Genomic DNA, 22615 nt, shown 5'->3' on the forward strand with positions numbered 1-22615 from the left:
ATTAACTATCCGACGTACATATAATGTCTTAGTTTTCTTATCCTTCCGCCTTTGTTATCATGAATATTCACCAAAACCCGACAGAAAATGATAATTCAAACAAACTTCTTTGGTTCTAGTCCAAAGACTTTCGATTGAAGGAACTACATTGGAGACTATCGAGACAGCGGAAGAAATTAGTGGGATGTTTCCTGTATAATCTGCATCCCTATTCCTTAAACAATGTCACTGCCTGAATAAATCCAACTTTTAACAGTATAGCTAATGTAGTTAAAGGAATACGGCTAATAATAGCTATTACTACCACCTTGTAAATGTTTAAACACACGTACTTACAACAAGTGTATATTATATTGGAATGAAATTAATGTCATTACTGGATATTGTATATATTTTGTATGTGGAACAGTTAACAAGCTGTGTACCTGTCGGTTTCTAGTGGTGTCATAAAACATGCAGAATAACCAGCTCTAACTTACTTTAAACAATGTTTTATTTCATGTTATGCCGTGTCAGTACCATGCTGTGTCAGTAAATATATGATAGATAATCAGCGCTAACCTCGAAATAAAATGAAACGAAACAATACCTACCTGGACGGTAGTAATTTTCAGAAAATGGAATAAATGTTTAGGCCAAAATCAATGCATAGCATTAAAAACAGGATATATGCAAAATATTTGGCTGGTGTAATTAAATTTGCCAATTTCAGCGGAAAGTGGGTGTATCTTTGTAAAAAAAATTCTTCGCAGAAATTGCTATACCCAAAATGCACGGCGCATCTTCATATAATTTCTAATGTAGCGGACTACTTTATAAACATCATGGACGGCGTTGGATGTATTTTACATCTACCAAACCAAATCTCTTTCAGCGTGATAAAAAGATTACTTGAATTATCCCAATGAAAATTCAGTGCAAAATTGCTTTAAACAATAACACTCACCACTTACATAATTGTGGGATTTGAGATTACTGCTTTGAACAACTTGGTCTTGATAACAAATAAAGTTATGGATTAACATTCGATATAAATATTATTTGCTGTAATGTTATGGTTAATGCTGTTTAGAAAATTTCAGACTTATGTTTCCAAATATTCACATCTGGAATCGTACGAGCTAGAATTTCCCGATAGAATAAGCCCTCTGCAATTTGAAAACTTCGTTGTTCCACTTTCTGTATTTAACAACTAGACACTATTCTTCACCAGACGGAGCCGTCCTGCATCACTGACAGGCGACAACTACGCTTGACAAATTCAAGGCAAATTTCTCGGATAATACCGGGGTCGAACTCCGGACCTTTTTGTTAGTGAGCCAGCGACTTTTTTTTTTCTTGTAAATATATTTATTCAGATATTAAAATATATACAGACATGTCATACATGAATAAACAAAAATATACTAAACATACTTATACATGTGACAGAGTTAATAGGTAAGGTTTAAAACATATTTTTGTTGGGTTTATAGCTGTACACATGAATATTTACAGTGTTTACATTAAAAGTAATTAAAAGGGGTAATTTACAAAGTAAAAGTCGAGTGTATATACCAACTTTTTCAAAAATCTAATTTAATACTTCCATTGTTTTCATATATTATAAGGAATGACGGCTTAATGAACTTATCAATAAAATTTGACATATTATTCTTTAAAATATTACTAATATTGTATAAATTCTCTTTTAAAATATTTTTAAACAAGTTAATAATATTTAATCTACAATTTTCTTCATCTAAAATAAACATGCGGCGCTTATAAATAGCTTGTCTTGCGAAGGATAAAACAACATTGCAAAGTTCTATATGAAATAGATTGAATGCCTTATAGTAAACTTACTCACCGAGGCGCCGAGGCCCCCAAATGGTGAACCATTCGGCGGGGGACAGTGACGTTTTTAGGGTGGGGGCACAGTCTACAGTAGGTAATTTAGAGCTATGACCGGAAACTTTTTTTGGGGGGGAGGGGGGCAAAATATTTTCGGGGGGCATTGCCCTCTTGCCCCCTCCCCCGGGCTGCCTACCGGCCTGCCGTTCAGTTACGTAACTCATTCTGCAGTTGTGTGAGTGATCTGATATAATTGACGATTACGTTGTATTATGTATTTGGGACGAATTTTTTAACACACGGGGTCACGGTGGCTAAGTGGGTTAGACGCTGGTTCGCTAGCCTGGTCGTCGGATGTTCGATCCCTGCATTGGCCGAGAAAGTTCATCCAGATTTTCAGGCGTGGTTCCGCCTTTCCAGTGATGCAGGACGGAGTTCCTGACAAGAAAGCTGTCTAGTTCCCGGGTACACATTGGCGTGCATGTAAATTTCCATTATAACTCACTGTTTGGAGCAGAACAGTAGGACGTTAAACCCCATTTCATTTCTTTAAAACGTCTATATCTTATATAGCGATGAACTCTTTAATTTCAACTAACCTGGCGAACAAGATTTGACGCACAAGCCAAAAATCTTTTAAAGCGCTCAATTCATCTTAAAATACATTTTTCTACCAAATCTGTCATCACGCAATTAAATATTTTCGCAGGTGTTTTTGTTTGTTTATCTAAATCTATACAGAGGCAAATGTACTAAGCGTGATTTAGGCGTTGTATGCTTGGGAGTGTATAGCATTATAAATAATAGAAAAATTGATCCCCCTCATTTTCCTTTAAAGATACATTATGGGAGATTAGATAAAGAACTGGCAGTTCTCACTATAATAGTTATAAATTAGGTAATGTAAATTGAATTTGCTGAAAATTTCAGTCAAATTGATCGACACTGAACCAATAAAAAAAACATAGTCTCGATTATCCAATTCATGACTAAATCATGAATAATCCAATAACCATCGCAAACATCGAGAGTTGATTATGGTCTGGATAAGTTAATTAATAATTTAGATGACATTTCAGGCCTTAAGAAAGACCTGCAATATGCAGATTCAGCTCTTGCATAATGTATGTTTAAGTAAAAGAATAAGTATAGCAAGATATTGTCCATTGGTCTGTCTGTCAGGAAATATAAAAACGAGAATGATGTTGGATGTGTTGTTAGGAGGATTTTTAATTTTCTCTGGTTACTACTGTCCCGGGGGTAATAGTGTTTTCTCATAAGTTGGCCGAAATGAAGTTAACGCTGCGAAAGTATGGTTTGGCCGCCCAACGACTTACTGTTAGACAAACCAAAATCTACGATCGAGCACCTCCACTTCTGGAACCGGTGTGAGATAATTCCGCCAGTTGGGGGAAAACGAAAGTTATGTGCATTTCTTGGTCGCGTCATGCAAGATTAACCATGTAGTTTTTTTTTTAGATCTCTAAAATAAGGCCAACCCGGGCCAAATCACTAAACATATTACGAGGAAAGAGGGCTAGTTCGGTAAAAGATTTTTTAGTATTTATTGGAAATAGTTTAGATATCGACCTGAAAATGATATGCATTATTAGTCACAGCTATATCTACTGACTTATACATTTCTTCAGCCCGCAATGATGTCGATATACGTATGGAGATATAGATTTAAGATTTACGTATACTCGACTATTTTCTACATATAAAAGTTATATTCTACGTATCCAAAGGTCACTTATACATTCCCGCTACCACGGAAAGAGGTATTTCCTCGCACACACTTCCTCGAATTCCAACTGCAAAGGCTTATTTCAAGTGTTCATCGAACATCTCGATTTCAATTGTTGATGTATAAGAAAATAGATCGGCGGTACGCGATACTGAACACATCGTTTCCACAGGATATCGTCGCATCATTCAGAATATAGATTATATTTAAACGAGATTTACAATAATCTATTTAAAGAAATAGTACATTTCATCTCACTATATTTACTAACCTTAACTTTGAGTAAAGACTTTGTCAGAAAAATAAAGAGTTTTCGGTTAAGGTAATGAGCCAGTCTAGAAAGTTATGGAAATAGATGAAATGGGTTTTAACGTCACACTTTTCTGCACCAACCGGGATACTGAACATGACCATACAGACAATGGTTCTTTTACACCGCGGTTGCAGAAAGGTGTGATATGTTATTATTAATCCCCATAACATTAATTGTCAGTTTCATCCTTAACTACTGCTTCAAATACAAAATAAAAAGCACCTTTAAATCCTATTGTTATGGCTTATTTTAAAATTTATAACGTCAACCGTTTGGTTTCCTAGCCATCCCACAAACAAACAAACTTTTCTCTTTTTATATACATAATAATAGTTGTGCAATTTATTTTAAAATTTATAACGTCAACCGTTTGGTTTCCTAGCCATCCCACAAACAAACAAACTTTTCTCTTTTTATATACATAATAATAGTTATGCAATTTATTCTTAATTCAGGAATAGTCTATAATAGAGATGGACTGTTCAACGGGATAAACTCGGGGTCGTAGCCAAACATTTCAAAATCGTCTTTATATAGTTTTCGTAACTTGATCAAAACAGAATTAGGAACACGTCTATAAGCGGCTGTCATATAAACGAGTTTTTGCTCTTTGGCCTTTTGGGAACTTAATTTGTCCGCTTTGTGTTGTTGTAGGACTTTGTTGGTGAATGTCTCACAGTTCCAGTTTGAGTTTTTACTTTCCTCTAATATAGAATTAAAACCAATGTAACCATTTATTTGGAATGTTTTCCATAGAAGTTTTGACAATGAGGTGGCGTTTAAACATTCTGTTTTATAGACTTTCAGTAAATTGAAATTGTATTCACTCAACATCCTGATTTCCTGCATGGCATGATCGCGTGAAACAATATCATCTGCTATCCAAGCAAGTCCAAACTTTTCCAGAATATACTTATTATCCTGTATAAAGGTTTCCATATTTCCAATAAAATCTGGATGGAAGTCACAGGGATCACAGATGTATCTAAAAGGAGCCCAGTGCGCATTTAGTTGGGATGGGGGTTTGGACACGATATATTCTAAGAATTCTTCAAAGCTTATACCCTTAGCACAACTGTCCCTACGCTTTTTCAAATATGTTTGAATGATAATACCTTGACTTCTCCAAAAATCTGGCAAAAAAAATTTATCCAGAAAGGCTGACCACAAGCGCGCGTAGGGCTCTCTGACGAACATAAATTTAAAGTTGCTATTAATTGTTTTATCTAATGTTATATTGTATTCCATTCTTCTTTTACTACCATAATGCGTTACCATTCTAGGAATGTCAAATGGACTCTTATACAACACATCCCCAGTTGCGTTTGCGAGAAAGCGAAAAATGTTAATCCAGTGAGTACAGCCTACCTTTGGGCTTTGGCAATACGAGAGACCGTGCTTACTTGAACTAAAAAAGGTATAATGGGTTGAGACTTTCGCACTGTTACGACACGTTCTGTTCACCAGTATCAGTCTATCCCTGTAAATGGATTCTGTCTGATAAGCAGATTCCGAGTCGGATTCAAACATTTTGCCTTTTGTGGTCCAGCTATGTTTATCTCGAAACGCACTTCCGCTAGTTAGATTCTTAGTGACTGTGGATTCGAGGGGTTTATCCAAACTCAGTCTACTCTCTGAACTAAAGTGGTGTATCGGCTCTTGGAAATTCTTGCGTCCATTGCTGAAAACATCTGTAAAATTTGAGTAAAATGGGTGAAAACAATTTATCAAATATAAACGTGAATATGTGTTGTTGACATGATTAAATAGCTCGTAAAATTAGAATATGGGAATAGGGAGGATGTGTAGTCTTCATCTTGCTTGGTCATATATTTGGTAAAGCATTTTGGACTCCTATAACAGCGGCTAAATTGAGTGTTTTAGGGCCTGTCTGTACATAAATACCAAACTCAACCCATTATCTTGCAACGATTCTATGGGTTGTAGTTGACCCCCCCCCCCACACACACACACACGCAAAGTCTTCTGAGATAACCCATAAATATTGCTAAAATATTAAAATTTGTCCAAGGCATGCCTCTACCGCCCCAACAGCAATAGACCACTAACACGTTGACTTATTTGTCGAAACTAACTTGACTGAAAGGAGTGAATTGCACGTACTATTTACAATGAGTTGCGGTATATTTGTACAGCTAGATTTGGGTTAATTAGCTAGGTATTCTACAAATAAACATCGGAATATATTGTCATACAAATATCGCACCCATCATTCGTCCCTTTCCACCAGAATCAATATTTGGGTAGGGATAGCCTGTCAAACATCTGCCCAAACCACAAATCAGCACACATTGTAGAACTACATCAGCCTGGGTTCCTGGAGACTATCTTGTAGATTCAGACTTATAATAAATGTTTTTAAACCATGTATGTGGTTTGCTGTGTTACTGGTATATAAAATCATATAGATAACAGTAACGTGAAATTCGAGATATGGAAGCCATACTAATGTCCACGGGGCCAAAGGACCAGAATAGTCTTTTGGAGGCCTTGTGACACTATCGTCCTTTGTCACAAAGACTTCGATCGGTGTTTGTAAATTCCAAGCAGTGTATGGGTTTTTGTTCTGTTTTCTTTTTACTCGACGTTTCACGTATCAGTTAGTTCGGTCTTTTTTCATTTAGTTATTCAATAGATTTTTGTAGTGGAGATTACGAGTCATCGAACAGGGTGGTTGCGACAAATACAAATCAGTCTTCAAATCGTCTGAAAATCGTGACTATATATAAAACAAATTAATTGAATTTAAATAATGCCATTTACATTGTGTGATACTACCCTTCTTAAAACCACAGATAATCCATACAGCTACCACTGCGGTTACTATTACAAAACTCGCCGATTTGGACGCAAGTCTTATCCTACAATAGAAAAACGAAATGAAAATTCATATTCAAAAATGACAAAAAAAAACCACAAAAAAACACGATGTCACCTTTCCTTGCAAATTCATCTATATTTATTTCTAACTTTTTGTAAAATTTAAAGCCATAAACATGTGTTTATGTTGTAAATATATACTTACATTGTTATGATTCCTAAGACGATTTTGCAAGCTATAGTAAATAATTAAAAATAATGAGTTATAGTTTAAAGAGAAACGATAAGAGAACACAAATTATCCGTTATTTTCTGACACCCCCACAACTCCCTAGAATAGTTTATGGCTTTGTTATATTTTATTATTGACTTAAAAGCAAAACCTGATGAATTCTGATTTAAATTTTAGTCTATTGCTCATATGTAATGAGTGGGCTGATAAACTCCGCTATCAGGCTACGATTAGCTTATGAATATAGTTATCAAGACACTACTAGAGCGTTTTTCAGCTGAGATACCAATGATGCATGAAATCTTACCTTCTATATCTACAACTGGTCTGGGATAAAACTTCCTAGGGTCAATTGCGCAGAATTATCTCGTTATATCCACTGAGGATTTGCCCTAAAAAATAAAAAACAAAGGATATTAGTCGATGTTGAGAGTTTGCTGCATTAAATTGCCCGATGAATGTAAAGAATTCTTGTCATTGCGAAGGTTTATGCAACCATGATGTTTTTATCGTTTTAGAAAAATGATTTTCTCTTAGAGCCCTGGTGACATATGTTCTACTTGAGTCAATACAATATTTTTGATATAACATTGATCATTAGAGTTTGTCAAAATACCACGTACTTGGTTTTATTTTATTAGTAAGACCATTGTTTCAATAAAATTTAGTAATTGACCTGGAAAAACACGGGCCACAGACAGTAATTGTATTTCTTAGAATTGTTTCAACATTCTAACATGTATTTTCATATGAATACCTTGATCTAGCACGATTGGTTTTCATTTGATTCCCTTGAAAGCAATGATAAATCCTGTATTCGTAACTTTAATAAACTGTTATTTCCTTGGAACAGATACGTACGTAACAAATAATGTTTGACACGAGTCTGACTCGCGAGAACACGAGACAAACCGGGAAACTGGTCTGAACAGACTAGTCACAAACGCTAATGACAAACCATCTGCAAAATAAATTGGAAGTGAGAATAACGTTATCAAATGCTTATATTATTGGTAGTAATTGATCTCGGAAGCCGCGTTGACTCGGTGAGTAAGGTGTTGGCTTGCTAACCAGGACGTGACAGGTGTTGGTCAAGAAATTTTGTCGGGTTTTTTTTAGGCGTTGTTACTCTTTGTCATTGGTGCAAGGAACAGCGTCTAGTTGTTCGTATGGGTGGGGCGAAAACAGAGGACCCGTATACACGTTGGCAGTGTACAATACATGTCCGCCTTCTCTAGTCAGTTGTGGTCCCGTGCACGGTATTTTATTGGCGAACTTGCATAGGCAAAATAGATTACAGTGAATACAAAATGGGGCTACGTTTATTAATTAGATCGCAGTAGATTAATTAAAAATATGCAGAGTGCATTGGAATATATAAACTTTGGTTATAGACTCGTTTATAAGATATATTCATAGTTGCGGTGGTAATTCAATTCAATTTGTGCAGATGCAATTGGTGTTCAAATTTATGTCGGAAACCGATATCAAGTAAGTTGATTTCGAGTTTTATCGAGGTCACTCAGGCAATTACTAAAGATCAGTTACTGTCTTTCAAAATAACAAGCAATCTCTCAGCAGCAGTGGCGGGCTGGGTCTGAAAATATTGGCTGCCAGGAGACAAAGGGGGCCCACCCACCAATACAATTCTATCATTTAATTTTTAAAATGAATAAATTAAATTTTCAAAAAATATGTAAGTGGAAACTTAAAAGGATGTAATTAGAAGTTTCCCGGTTTTGTTTTCTTTATATTTTTTGATAATTTATATTTTGAATATATTGTCTAATGTCTAAGGGGGTCCACTTCCTCAGGGTCCCATTTGTTACTGGGCAAGCTGACAACCTGACCAGTCTGCCACTGCTCAGCAGTAATGTGACAAATTTGCATTTCGCCACATATTTAACATTCCTAAATTTGTATTAACAGCTTTTACTCTCGTCTCAGTATACTTACTTTGATATCGTTGCATACAAAGGCACGGTGTCGTATGTTATAGGCAATGCTATTTATTTGTAGGGGAAACATTCAATTTTACTCGCCTTACACTGCCTTGATCATATTTTGTATGTGCCTGAAATAATTTAGTAGTTTTTGGGAGAGGGAGTCAATTTTAATGTCAAGTAGGGTAATCATCAAGGTGAATTAACTCTATTTCATGATTAGAGTCGATTTTTACTTATTACTTATTTGAATAAGTATATATTGATATTATTTATGTTTCAGAATCTTTAATTTTATATGATTTAACTATGCTTAAAACCGTTTAAGTATATCACCGTTACACCATAATGACAGTTGAGTTCGAATTTCGTGAATTGGTTTGTGCCTTTGATCCTGTGTCCCGTCACTTATATCAGATTATATATTAAATTTCAAATCAAAATTTGGACGGCTAGTACCCTCCATATTAACCACAGTACTAAGAATATTATCAATATCTAAATCATTTTCGTGAACAGCCTTTCCATCACAACTTTGACGGCTATTATTCCCCATATCAAGAACATCACAATTTTTACGGTTATTATCTTCCATATCGAGTACATTACCAAATGTGAAATGAAATGAAATGAAATGAAATGAAATGGAGTTTAACGTCCTACTGTTCTGCTCCTAACCTGGGCTAATGAAGACGGGCATACGCCATACTGTGTGCTATGAGGGAAATTTTGCACGGACAGCGGCACTACGGCCTACTCTTATATCGAATTCCAACTGCCAAGGGATCTTTTACGTGCACGCCAATGTGTACGCGGGATCTCGGTTTTTCGTCCCATCCGAACGACTAGGCAGCTTTCCTTGTCAGCCCCTCCGTTCTGCATCACTGACAAGGGAGAACCACGCCGGAAAATCTGGATGAACTTTCTCGGCCAATGCAGGGATCGAACACCCCCACCTCCAGGCTAGCGAGCTAGCATCTTACCCACTTAGCCACGTGATCCCCATTACCAAATGTAATCAGTATCCAAATGCTTATCAAATATATTCTCATTATTAATATTTGTTTTCGACTGTGTTATAAACATGTCTCCATGTCGAATATTTTGGACTGTCTGTGTATGATTGGAGTATTTGTATGAGAGAGAGAGAAATGGGGTTTAACGTTCACTCGACACAAACTAGGTCATTTCGGGATTAACATATGGTTTAATTTTATTTCAATAATTCGCTTGCGCGTAGGGGTCTTTAGCAGTGGGAGGACACCGGAGGACCCGGAGAAAACCCACGAGGTTGGACAGGCGACCCTAGTCCTTGTCACGTACAACCGGGGAATCGAAACCACGCCAGTTGACTCAATGACAGACTTTATGATACAGCACGCACGTGCAACCCAAACCCCCGAGTATTTGTATGACTGGAGTGTTTTGTCACATGTAGTCATGAGCATGTGCATATTGTTTTAAGAATATATCCATTATTTTGTGGCTTGTTCTTTTAGAAAACTATCCATTCTTTGTATCTCTATGGTGCTATGTTTTAAGTTTGATAATAGCCTCAAACTGTCAATTATGTAAATAAAAAGAAAAACGCCCCCCAGTTGCTCTTTCTATACTCTTCAAAAAAGTAGGGGATATTCAGAAACAATACAAAACTGCTGTTTTTATTAGAGCCAATTGTCTACACATGTACATAAACAGTTCATATGGGTGGCTTATCTGACGGCCCCATTTCACTCGAAAAGAGATACACTGTCAAAAGTGAAAATGGACGTTTTTGTTTTTTGTCTTAATAATGAGTAATTGCTCCACCATTTCTCAGACATTCAGCAATTCGTCGTGGCATGCTCCTAATCTACCGTCCAATCACGATTTGGGGCAATCTGACCCACTCCTCTTGCAGTGCCACGGCCAATTCTTGCAGTTTTGTCGGTTGACGTTGACATCGACAAACACGTCTACCGATCAAATTAAACTAACACATTAAAGCAAAGATACGCTAAATAGTAAATCTTATGCAAGAACCGATAGGAAAGCAAACATGGATACACTGAAATAACTCTTGTGTTGGATCTCAACACAAGGACTTGTGTTAAAAGTATTCAACACAAGTTTGTGTTCTTTTTAGTGTCTTAACACAAACCTTGAGTGCATTTATAAAATCTTGTGTGTTTTCTTTCTATATTATTTATTACCTCGAATTTTAAGATAACATTTATTATGTTACTTTTCATATTACTATTTTTATTTATTGAGAAAATCTGAATGCAATTGGGAAACTGGCTTGGGGATCTGGCTTAGCCTATATGTAAAACCACTCTTCCTGAATTATACTATTCAAAAAAAGTAGGGGATATTTGATTTTTAAGTGTTATTAAAGTCACCTAATGAAACTGACGAAGAAACAAATGACAAAATGAAATGAAGTTCACATTCATCGATTTATTCCAAATGATCGTTAGACTAAGTAAGGCACAGACTGACCATTATAAGGGTAAAATGATACCCGGGGTCAAACAGCAAAGTTACCACAGCATCACAACCAAGTCAGTAACGGGTAAATCCTCCTCTGTTTGCCAAACAAGCATTGATCCGACGTGGCATACTCCTAATGAGACGTCTAAGGTCATTTTGGTCTAGATTGTCCCATTCCTGTTGCAACGCAGCAGCAAGTTCTTGGACATTGGCAGGACGTTGTTGACGTTGACGTAACCTCTGTCCAAGCATGTCCCAGACATGCTCGATGGGGGAGAGGTCGGGACTCAGTGCTGGCCAAGGTAATGTGGTTGTTGGAGGTAACCTGTAACAATCCTGGCCCTGTGACATCTTGCGTTGTCATCCTGGAAGATGAAACGGCGGCCATGACGTCGTGCGAACGGCACAACATGGACTGCCAAGATGTTGTCCCGGTAGTACTGGCCTGTAACACGCCCTGCAACAACATGTAAAGCCGTTCTTCCAGCAACAGTGATGCCTCCCCACACCATAACAGAACCACCCCCAAATCGATCATGTCTGATGACGTTAACGTCTTGGAAGCGCTCGTTTCAACGACGCCACACCCTCCTACGTCTGTCCAAAAAATCAACAGTGAACCTTGACTCATCTGAAAACATCACATTGCTCCAGTGTCGATTATCCCAGTGTTGACGATCCCTACACCAACGACGTCTTGCCTGAATGTGATGATCTCTCAAACAAGGGATCACGCGAGGACGTCGGGCGCGAAGGTGACCCCTATGCAGTCGATTCCGAATCGTCTGGCCACTCACTGTCACACCAGTGTCTGTTTGAAGACGAGCGCTGATCTGATTTGCTGTGATGACACGATTTCTCAAGGCCAAGGTATGGATAAATCGATCCTGGGCTTGAGTTGTCGCCCTTGGTCGACCTGAGCGTGGTCTGTCCTGTACAGATTGTGTATCACGGTATCTGGACCATAGCCTGCTTATGACAGACTGAGAAACATTCATCGTCCGCGCCACAACCGCCTGTGTTGTGCCGATCTGTAGCATGCCAAGGGCACGTAACCTTTCATTTTGGGTAAGCCGACGCACATCAAAATTTGTTTTCTGGCCACTAAAACAATTAAACTGATGTTTCCACCCTGGAATTCAATGCCACAATGACTGTAACATTCAAAGTCAGAGTCGTGCAAATCTTGGGTTGGACCCCCATGATGATCCCAAGCATCACCTGCATTCCATGCGGTAGCTATTGGTGCGTTTGGGCGTCACATGTAACTGGAAATGTTTCTTCTGTTAGGTTCTATAGTAGTCATTTGCATATTTTAGTATTATGCCCCCAAAATCAAATATCCCCTACTTTTTTTGAATAGTATATTTTGAATGTCGAGGTATTCACTTGATTTCTTTTTTGTTTTAATATCTCTAATAATCTAAAACCTTATATTAATTATTACAAACATTAAGTAGAAATCGATATGTATGTATAGTAAGATACATTTAATATCTCTTTTAAAACAACGTATTTTATAACAGTATACGGATATAAAGAGATCGAAGTTTTAGTCAATCATTGTCTAATTATTAACTATTTATTTGATTAAACATAATAAAAGATCATTTTGATTCTACTCTTTGTTTATTTTCACGTGTTGTCTCAGACAATAGACAGAGACAGGTTATTACAATGTCTGCATTTGGAAGAGTCTGATTGATATTGCCCCAATAAACTTGACACATCAAAGAAAATGGTCGTGGTATGTGAAATTACAACAATGGTGTTATATCTACGTTGTATAAAATGTTTAAATGGGCGTGGAAATAGCCGAGTTAATCTTTTTATTTAATTTAATTGGTTCTTTAACCGAAATTTGACCAATTAAAATGAATTACAGTGGACTCTGTCACATCCGATCTCTGATCACTCCGGATTGCTGTGACATCCGGTATGATTTTCATGTCCCGATTTATTTCCTTATTACTCCAGCCAAAAAATCGCTGGTAAATCCGAATTCTGTATGTTCCGGATTCCGAAATCAATCAGCCGTCCCGTCACATAATTTCCATTGAATCGACACCGTATAATCCGTACTTCAAACGGTGGGTGTGAAGCATCCAATTATCGGTGAGATTAAAACTCAATGGGTGTGAAGCCAGAAAAGATTAACAAGTAATCACCAATCAATTATCGGTGAGATTATCGGTGTGTTGATTACTTTGATTGGTAAAGCAGTTAACCCGAGATGTTTTAGGGGAGTGGACAAGATCAATCTGCCAGTCAATTGGTCGGCCAATCGCAAAGCTTGGATGACAGGTGCCGTTTACTTTGATTGGCTTGAAAAACTGGACATAGAACGACAGATTATAAATGAACACGTAACAGAGTGGCACAATTGGCTGAAGACGGGGACGATGAAGAATATACATTAACGACAGACTTGACCTATTCAAAATTCCTACGCATGCTCAACGACATTAAACACTTCGCACAGATTAAGGACGAAAATATGATCGCAACAATTCATTTGTTAGAAAATGTTGCCCAGGACTCCGCCTTACGATATGCTTCCGGTAATCTTAAGCAAACTACTTTAAACGATTACATGCATTGATATTTATAAATATATTGTACGCATGCATTGATATTACATGTAAACGATTTTATGAATATATTGTACGCATGCATTGTTATTGTTAATTATTTCATATAATAAAATTTTGAAAGTACAGAAAAATTTATTATTTATGAAGGGAATATCATTCTGGTGATTCGAAGCTACAATATAAAAATACTTTCCGGTTTTGGAGAAAGCTCGGTATTCCGAAACACTGTGTGATCCGAATTATTGTAAGGTTCCCGTACGATGTCGGATGTGACAGAGTCCACTGTACTCTAAAAAGGGAAGACATATTTATTGCGTTATTCTTAAGCAGTGTTATTCCTTCGTGGATTATTATCGATTAATAACATAAACCGATGTTAGAACCACCTCAAAAAGTAATATTGTTGTGAAAAAGTATGTTCAGAAAACAAGAATATCAGGTTTATTATTTTGTATTTTTGAATACAATGTATTTATAACGCAAATTTTTCGTTTCGGTTAAACCAAACTATACGCCTATTTTAATGAATCTAGGAAAAAAGTCACAGTAAAAAAGTCACAGTAAAAAAAACACAGTAAAAAAAACACAGGTAAAAAAGTCACAACTTATATATATATTGTATTGTAGAGTGAGTATATCTTTGACCCTTTAAGTTATTTGTCTTTGAGTTAATTAGGTTTGGTTATAGAGTGGTTACTCTACATTACCTTGCTGCAAACACTATACAAACAGATTGGCTCTTTGATCAGTTCCGACTGTTCTGTGGAAAACTTGGAACAACAAGTTCTACAATCTTGTCGGCCAACACCATCCATCCATCTGGAGAGTGGTGGAGTGGTTCCAGAAGGAATCAGCCACAGTCCAGACTGTCCTCGCCCAGGATGCCATCGGAAATCCACCTGTCGGGAAGGTCAAGAAGAAATTTGTAAAGATGCAGACACAACTACGAAATCTTTGCAGAGATCGTGTCAGCGGTGCCAAATCCATCCCAGAATTCTTACATGGATTTGGATGGAACATTAGAATTAACAAAGTGTATTGATGTGCTAGAATGTTGAATGAGCTAGAATGTGCTAAAATGTCTGATGTACTGATATGTCAAATGTGCTATAATGTATTAAAATGTCAGATGTGCTGATATGCCATATGTGCTAATACGTCAAATGTGCTATGATATCAAAATGTGCTGATTTCTAAAGACTAAAACAGTCTGGTTACATCTGTGTATTGAACATATGTGTAATGAAAGGTTAAATATGTATGTTATTGTTTATATTGTTATTGAATTTGAGATGTAATAAAAAAAACTGTGGCTTTTTTCCCGTGGTTTTTTTACCTAGGCAAATTTGTGACTTTTTTACTGTGACTTTTTTTCCGCGCACCATTTTAATTGGTCGAAGGACGTGTGGTTAATAGTAACATGGCGGGCGGACAAACTGAACAAACAGTATATATATTTCGAGGTATTTGAGGTGAGCTAATTCAATATTAAATCATAACCGCATGTGCATAATTGTGTTTCTGTGTAATTAGATATTCAAAAAATCATTCATTCAATCCTGAATTGCAATGGTTGTTTTGTGTTCTGGGCGCCATTTTGAAAACAGATTTCACCTACATTCATACTACAACTGATTGCGTACCATTTTTCAAATTGCAGTAGATTTAGCAACACAATCCAGCGATAGTGCAGTCTAATTGCTTTAAAAGGGAATCTGAATTTGTACAAAGACCTACAATAAAATCCAGGTGAATTAGGGAAATCATTCATGTATTTTCTTTATGAAAAGTAGCTACTTCAATTTATAAATGCCAGTTGTCTTAGAGAAATAATAATTCAGACTTCAAATCAGTTATATTCATGATAGCCGCATTTATTCAAATCATATTTATCCAATTGCATAATAATAAAACTTGACTTTCATTATTTTATTTCTTCAGGCCAAGAACATGGAAAATTGGTAATTGCCTTGTTTCACTGCAAACTATAAGGCATAGGGAGTCTTGAGCAGAATGATAACAAAAGGTAGGACTTTTTAAATACCTATATTAAACTTAATAGGTTTAATATGGTTCTCAGATATGTTTCTGTGTACAGACTGTACAAACACATTTATACACCTGCTGTGAGGTTATTTTGCTCACAAAGAAGCGGGTGTGTAGTCATCAGAAACAGATGTAAACTTCAAATGACCCTAGATATTTGGATAATTGCTTTGCGTGGTTCTAGACTCATATAATGCCACCAAATTGGCCATTTGGTTCAATGTGCAACTTGGTAATGCATGCAATTTGAGTTTGAAAGAGGAGTAAGCAAACAAATTCAGACTTCAAATCAGTTATATTCATGATATGCTGCATTTATTCAAATCATATTTATCCAATTGCATAATAATAAAAACTTGTCTTTTTTTATTTTTTTTCTTCAGGCCAAGAACATGGAAAATTGGTAATTGCCTTGTATCACTGCAAACTATAAGGCATAGGGAGCCTTGAGCAGAAATGAAAACAAAAGGTAAGACTTTTTAAATACCTATATTAATCTTAATAGGTTTAATATGGGTCTCAGATATGTTCCGGTGTACAGACTGTACAAACACATTTATACACTTGCTGTTAGGTTATTTTGCTCACAGAGAGGCGGGTGTCTAATCATCAGAAACAGATGTAAACTTCAAATAACCCTAGATATTTGGGTAATTGCTTGGTGTGGTTCTAGATATAATGCCACCAAACTGGCCATTTGGTTCAATGCGCAACTTGGTGATGCATGTAATTTGAGTTTGAAAGAGGAGTAAGCAATAATCCTGCCTGACTAAAATACTTCCCCTTGCATTGACATGTAGCCATACATATGAGTCTTAAAATTCACCCCCGCTCCCCGCCCCCCGCCCACAACGACTCAATAAGTTATTTTACTTTTATTATTCTGCCATCTAAATAACTCTGTACCAATGACTGGTATGCCAAGTAAAAACAAAATCGAAACCCAATTTGTTTCTAAGTGTATTTATAATCATCACTTTTATATTTTTCAGAGACTTGAACATTCCTGGAGAAGTACATGTATTTAGTAAATATCAATACCAAAGAAAGAAAACAAATTCTGAATATAAAGCCATCAAATTCTTTTATAGATCTTATTGTGGAAACCCAAACGTTATTTGTCATCATTACTTTTTTATCGTTTTTTTTCTGGTTTTTAATGTCAAATACCAAACTATCTCTAAATATTGTTTCATTATATTGACTGCAGTGCAATCCGTAACACTAAAAATTTGGTCTAAAAATTGAAATATTAAAGAGGAATTATCAATAACTAATAGTAACAGCCGATAATTATAAAAATGTATTATTGTATGATGAAATCAACCTTTATTTTCAAACAATTAGTGAACATTTCGATCGTTAATGCCTCATTTATATGAAATGATTTTATTCATCAATATTTTCTTTACAAATTTTTAAAATTCTCCATTTTATTTGATTTATATTCTATAATTATTTTATCTATCTATGATTATTTCAATTAAGTGCATAATTAATGTATTTAGTGTTTGGTTTGGTTGTTATTAAATTTTGCTATAGTTAAAATGTATGTTTTGGGGGCATGGGATCTAGGGATATTTTGTACATATCTATTATATTATCAGTTCCTTTTAAGGTTAATTGTAAATTTTGTGATTAGGGAGTGGGATATGAACACAATTTTATTAGTATTGGAATTAACTTTATTTATTGATATACCAAATGTGTCAATGCTTGTTTTTTTTTCAATGGCTATTTTCTATTTTATGATTGGGGTGGGATGGGACAGGGCGGTATTTTTTTCATTGTATAACTTTGTTTATTAACTCTCGAGATGTCTGTTTAGTATTGATTTGGTATTAATTTAATTTTTCATTTCAATTATTGAATAGATATTAATTTAACAAACAATTATGTTTATGTTATTTATCAAACATTACAGTTTAAACAGAACAAAAGGAGGGGGTTGCATGGAAAAAGGTTGCTATACTGGATATAAATCGTAAAATACAAAACAAGTGTTTGTTGGTGGTTATACACAAGTTTGTATGAATTACCACAAGCTTCAGAAATTTCAACACAAGTTTCAGAAATTTCAATACAAGTTTCAGAAAATTCAACACAAGTTTAAGAATTTTTAACACAAGTATTGTGTAGATTTTTACACAAGTTTCAACACAACTTTGTGTTGTTTCATAAATTTTAACACAAGTTTTGTGTTGTTTCAACATTTAACAAAAGTTTTGTTTTGTTCCAACACAAGTTTTTTTTCAGTGTAGGATAAACCAGCAAGCGGCAGTTTTCATCAACCCTTCCTTGAAGTGTGAAATTTGACAATGAACCCCTCCCACGTGTATGGCGCTATTGCGTGTCGCATGTGCAGCTCAGTGGTTCTGTTGGGGCGATAAGTTCTTCATCTGTGAACATACTCTCAAAGCATGTCAAGTTTCCATGACTAGTTAACATATGACAACCTGCATAAGTATTTGCATTTCAATACCCCCTACTGTTTTGGGCAGTCTTCGGCCATTATCCATCACTTAGTTAGTTTTATGTGAAACGTGGGTTCATTTATTTTATTAGATTATATCTAGTTAGGGACTTTACCATTAAGATATTTATAACATATGGTTGTCATATATGACGCTTCGACCGTAGCAGGCCGGTTACCTCTGGCTTGCGGCTGTGGTTTCGATCCCTGGTGTTAGTGTATGTGGCTTGGACATAGGGGCGCCTTCTCTACCTCGAGGGTTTACTCCGTGTACTCCGGTTTCCTCCCCCAGGAAAGGTCCCTTCGCGTACGCTAAGATAATAAAAGAAAATAAGGCTTGTCTGCGATATCACCGTCGGTACAATCGGACGTTAAACACTAAGAACAACAATTGTATAGCAGGGGTGTCAAGTAGTACGATACTTTCTAGATAATCATATCACCGTTGAATCGATTGTCTACGAATTATAATAAATGTATATGTGAGTTTTTACTATTCTTTGGGAAGGTATAAGATATATGTACAGTATTGTTCTTCCTTTATATGTAGGTGAATGGTAGAGGTCTAGAAATAGGCATCAATTGTGTCTTCACCGTCTATGAGAATTGGCGATCGTTTGATTGACAAACGACAACTTCACCCACATATTCTCGATTATCACTTAACATGCTCAATGGCTATGGTAGCCTCGCTTGGCAGGCTTTTCATCACCAGTTTCCGGTTGTCACATCAGCGAGTAACTTGAAATGTTTAGCTTTGTCCGCCGTTTATTGATTTAATTCTAAATGGACGAGGCTGTTTAAATCCAAACTGTATCCAAGCCATCCTTGGGTCTACAGAGTTGATTTTAAGCTTGTCGTGTAAATAAAGGTCTAATTAATAATTTCTATAACATCTGAAGCCTAAATAAAGACTTACAATAGGCAGATTTAGCTCTTGCATAATGTATGTTTATGTTCATTCACTATATAATAAAGTTATTGTGTTTTAACAATTAACCCATTACATGGCATTAGTCCAGTTGAATGTTGATGTTTCAACGGCTTGTTCCCGGAATGCCGGCAGACTGTTAATCCGTTAATTAAGTCATAAATCTATACTTTGTTTAAAACTTGTCACAGTGAGGACTGTTCAGTGTTAATGAGCTTGATCCTTAATCCTCAATGCTTAATAATTAATGACAGTCTGAACAAGAACAATCCTTTGTCGAAATCATCATCTCCCAGATACCACTACATTAGAACTTGAAGCATACAAGGAACGAATTAGAATCTGGATGCACTGCATTTTGTTTTAAATTGAACGATAACAAAACAGAAAATATAATAATCGTGAATAAAAAGAACATTGACATCAACAATGTGACTACTGGAAGTACTTAGAATCAGCTTTCAGGATAAAAATCGATCCCACGTGTGTAATATTTCGTATTAAGAAAGGCATAACGACAATCGATATTTTGTTTACTTTGTCTACTTTATTATATGTATCAGTAACAATATCTTAGGTACGTCCCATATGTTGGCCTGGTTCGGATGAACGTAGGTTGAATGAAGTATATGTTATTTTTTAAATGAAAATCCTGGTTTAAACAATATTTTATTTCGAGTACGACATGAGTATTTACAATATTGATATAATGGATTTGAGAACAAGCTGAAGCTAATATAGATTCATCTCCATGTAAATTATACATTTCAATACAATTACTAATATTTACAAATTTCAAAAGTATATTTTACATATTTACATTGATCAGTCAATCAATCTAGCAAGCAAGCAATCATGTAGTTAAGACCGTTTAACATTAATCACTATCACCTACAAATTGGTGTGTTCCCACTTAGCCGGCAGACTGTTAATCCTTTGATTGATCTTAAAACTATAGTCTGTTTAAAGGTAGTCACTCAAGAACTGTTCACTAGTGTTCAGCGTTAATGAGCTCTTAATCCCTCTTAATATAATTTATTAACCAACTAATTAATGACATTTTGAACACTGTTCATGCCGGCGTTATGATTTCAAACATGAATTCAATTCTCTATATTAATATAAATAGGCCTCGCGTTAAGAAATATCGACAACTTGATACAAGAATTGAACATTTGAAAACACAGTTATTAAATGACTCTTTAAGTGTAAATCGGTATGGAATAAATATTTCCTATTTAGTGGGGCTGTAAAATGATTGTTATGTTGTAAGGCATTTATTTATAAATTATATAATGCTATTTAATAAAAGGTAAATGTGTAAATTGTAATGCATTTTTATATGTGTAAATCATTTAATGTTATTTAATAAATATTAAATTTGTTAAAATCAATATATTTTTATATGTGTAAGCTATTTAATGTTATTTAATAAAAGTTAAATTTGTTAAAATCAATACAGTTTTAGTCTTAAAAAAGATATGGACTATAGTTTATAACACCATTGTTCTAGGATTAACTCTGGATTAGCGGCAAAATTTGACATCAAAGCCTGCCGGGTAAGTGGGAACACCCCTACAAGGTACCTTATTTATCGAAAGCGTTTAGTGCGGACAGCTGCTACAATCGAAATGTGGACCACGGTTTATGGTCGGTCTAGATGTGTGATTACCAAAAAAAGTGCCGGTCCAAAATCCGTGTCGAAATAGGTCAAATTGTCTAAAATGCTTGAATATTCCAAATGCCACCCAATTATCATAATATGATCGATTGGTATAAAAATATGTTTTCGGGGTATAATCCTCCATCTATATCGAAAATACTCTTTTTGCGCAAAAATGCATGTTGCTCAGTAAACGTGATGAGTTCAGTAAAGTCTTGTCAAAGAAACTATGTGATTTGAATAAGCTTCCCATATTCATATTATCACGTGTTTTACCTTTGTATATATTTTATCCAGAGCAAAAATATCAGGTGGTTTACGTAAAATCAATGTGTTGCCCTTTGTCTGGGATGCGAATAAAACAAATGAAATAGGGTTTAAGTTTAACGTCGTACTTTTCTGCATCAACCGGAATAATGAAGACGGACATAATATATAACGTGTGCTATGTAGGAATTTTGCATGGCTACGATTTACTTTTATTCCAACTGTCAAGAGTTCTTTTACAGGTATATATGTGACAGTCAATGTCTACAATCAGGCAATGTGTACAATCCCTGAAATATAGCAGTGCATTCGACGATTATGGAATTTACCTCAACATGCACACAGTAACTTATTAAATCTGATATGTTCGGATTATCCTATAAAAGTTCAGTTATTGAAACGTTTTGTTAAATTTATTCACACAGTACTTTGTAGCAAGAATCAGGCTACTTTTATATGTGGTCAGTTAGCTTTAAATGGTAGTTTGTCGTCTGCATGTAATAACTTGAATTTAATTTCATATAGATATAATATCAATAAGTACGACATAGGTAAATTGTGTGTCCATACTATACGACAGAAACTAACATCAATCGATAATGTTGATGATGTTACTATGCAAACTGTAAGTGCAATAAATGATATGATTTTATCAAGGGATCAAACGTTTTGTAAAACGGATAAAAACAATTTAAATGAAATTATTCATCACTTGTCCACATATTAGACATTTAACTATGAGAATGTATATTTTTTGTATATTTATTACTTTTCTCATAGTTTTGTAAGTATTTGTGTATTGTGTACTCAATTTAGTACGAAATAAATATATTACAATGTGTACATTGCGGGGTTAGGGCTAGGGCTAGGTTTAGGGTTAGGGTTGGGGTGAGGGCTAGGGTTAGGGTTACAAAGGCATTGTACATATATGTACTATACTGTTTGATTGAATGCATTACTTGTGCGTTCATGTATGTGTTGTCTATGTAGTATGTATTATTAAATGTGTATGACTATGTCGACATAAATGATGATCATGTTACACGTTAAACATACATTATGCAAGAGCTAAATCTGCCTATCTTTTTTTTAGGCCTAAAATGTTATATAAACTATTAATTGGACATTTATTAACATGAAAAGACCTTAATCAACATTCGATAACATCTTATGTGTCGGATTTTTACTGGATTTGAATCCGATCTGCTGCTCAACGCTCATTGATGATTAAATTCAAAAATTGATAATCGAGACTATGTT

At 35.4% G+C, this 22615-nt stretch overlaps 1 protein-coding gene across 4 annotated transcripts in view; it reads right to left on the reverse strand.

Annotated features, from left to right (window-relative positions):
* Nucleotides 1-1346: 1346 nt before the first annotated feature.
* Nucleotides 1347-22615, reverse strand: part of LOC126831747 (carbohydrate sulfotransferase 11) — a 42314-nt gene continuing 21045 nt past the window's right edge. The window contains exons 1-6 of one of the 4 annotated variants that reach the window (XM_050562400.2): nucleotides 8923-8975; nucleotides 7828-7927; nucleotides 7274-7358; nucleotides 6940-6970; nucleotides 6678-6775; nucleotides 1347-5584 (exon numbers count right to left, since the gene is read on the reverse strand). In XM_050562400.2, the coding sequence (XP_050418357.2) occupies nucleotides 4356-5584; nucleotides 6678-6775; nucleotides 6940-6941 (1329 nt within the window). In that variant the 5' untranslated portion in view covers nucleotides 6942-6970; nucleotides 7274-7358; nucleotides 7828-7927; nucleotides 8923-8975 and the 3' untranslated portion in view covers nucleotides 1347-4355. Of the gene's footprint in view, nucleotides 6648-6677; nucleotides 6776-6939; nucleotides 6971-7273; nucleotides 7359-7827; nucleotides 7928-8922; nucleotides 8976-22615 lie in introns of those variants that run through there. The other 3 variants (XM_050562399.2, XM_050562398.2, XM_056103150.1) reach the window with 3 other exon arrangements.

Source organism: Patella vulgata, chromosome 9 (assembly GCF_932274485.2).
Source record: "Patella vulgata chromosome 9, xgPatVulg1.2, whole genome shotgun sequence".
In the NCBI taxonomy this organism is placed as follows: Eukaryota; Metazoa; Mollusca; class Gastropoda; family Patellidae; genus Patella; species Patella vulgata.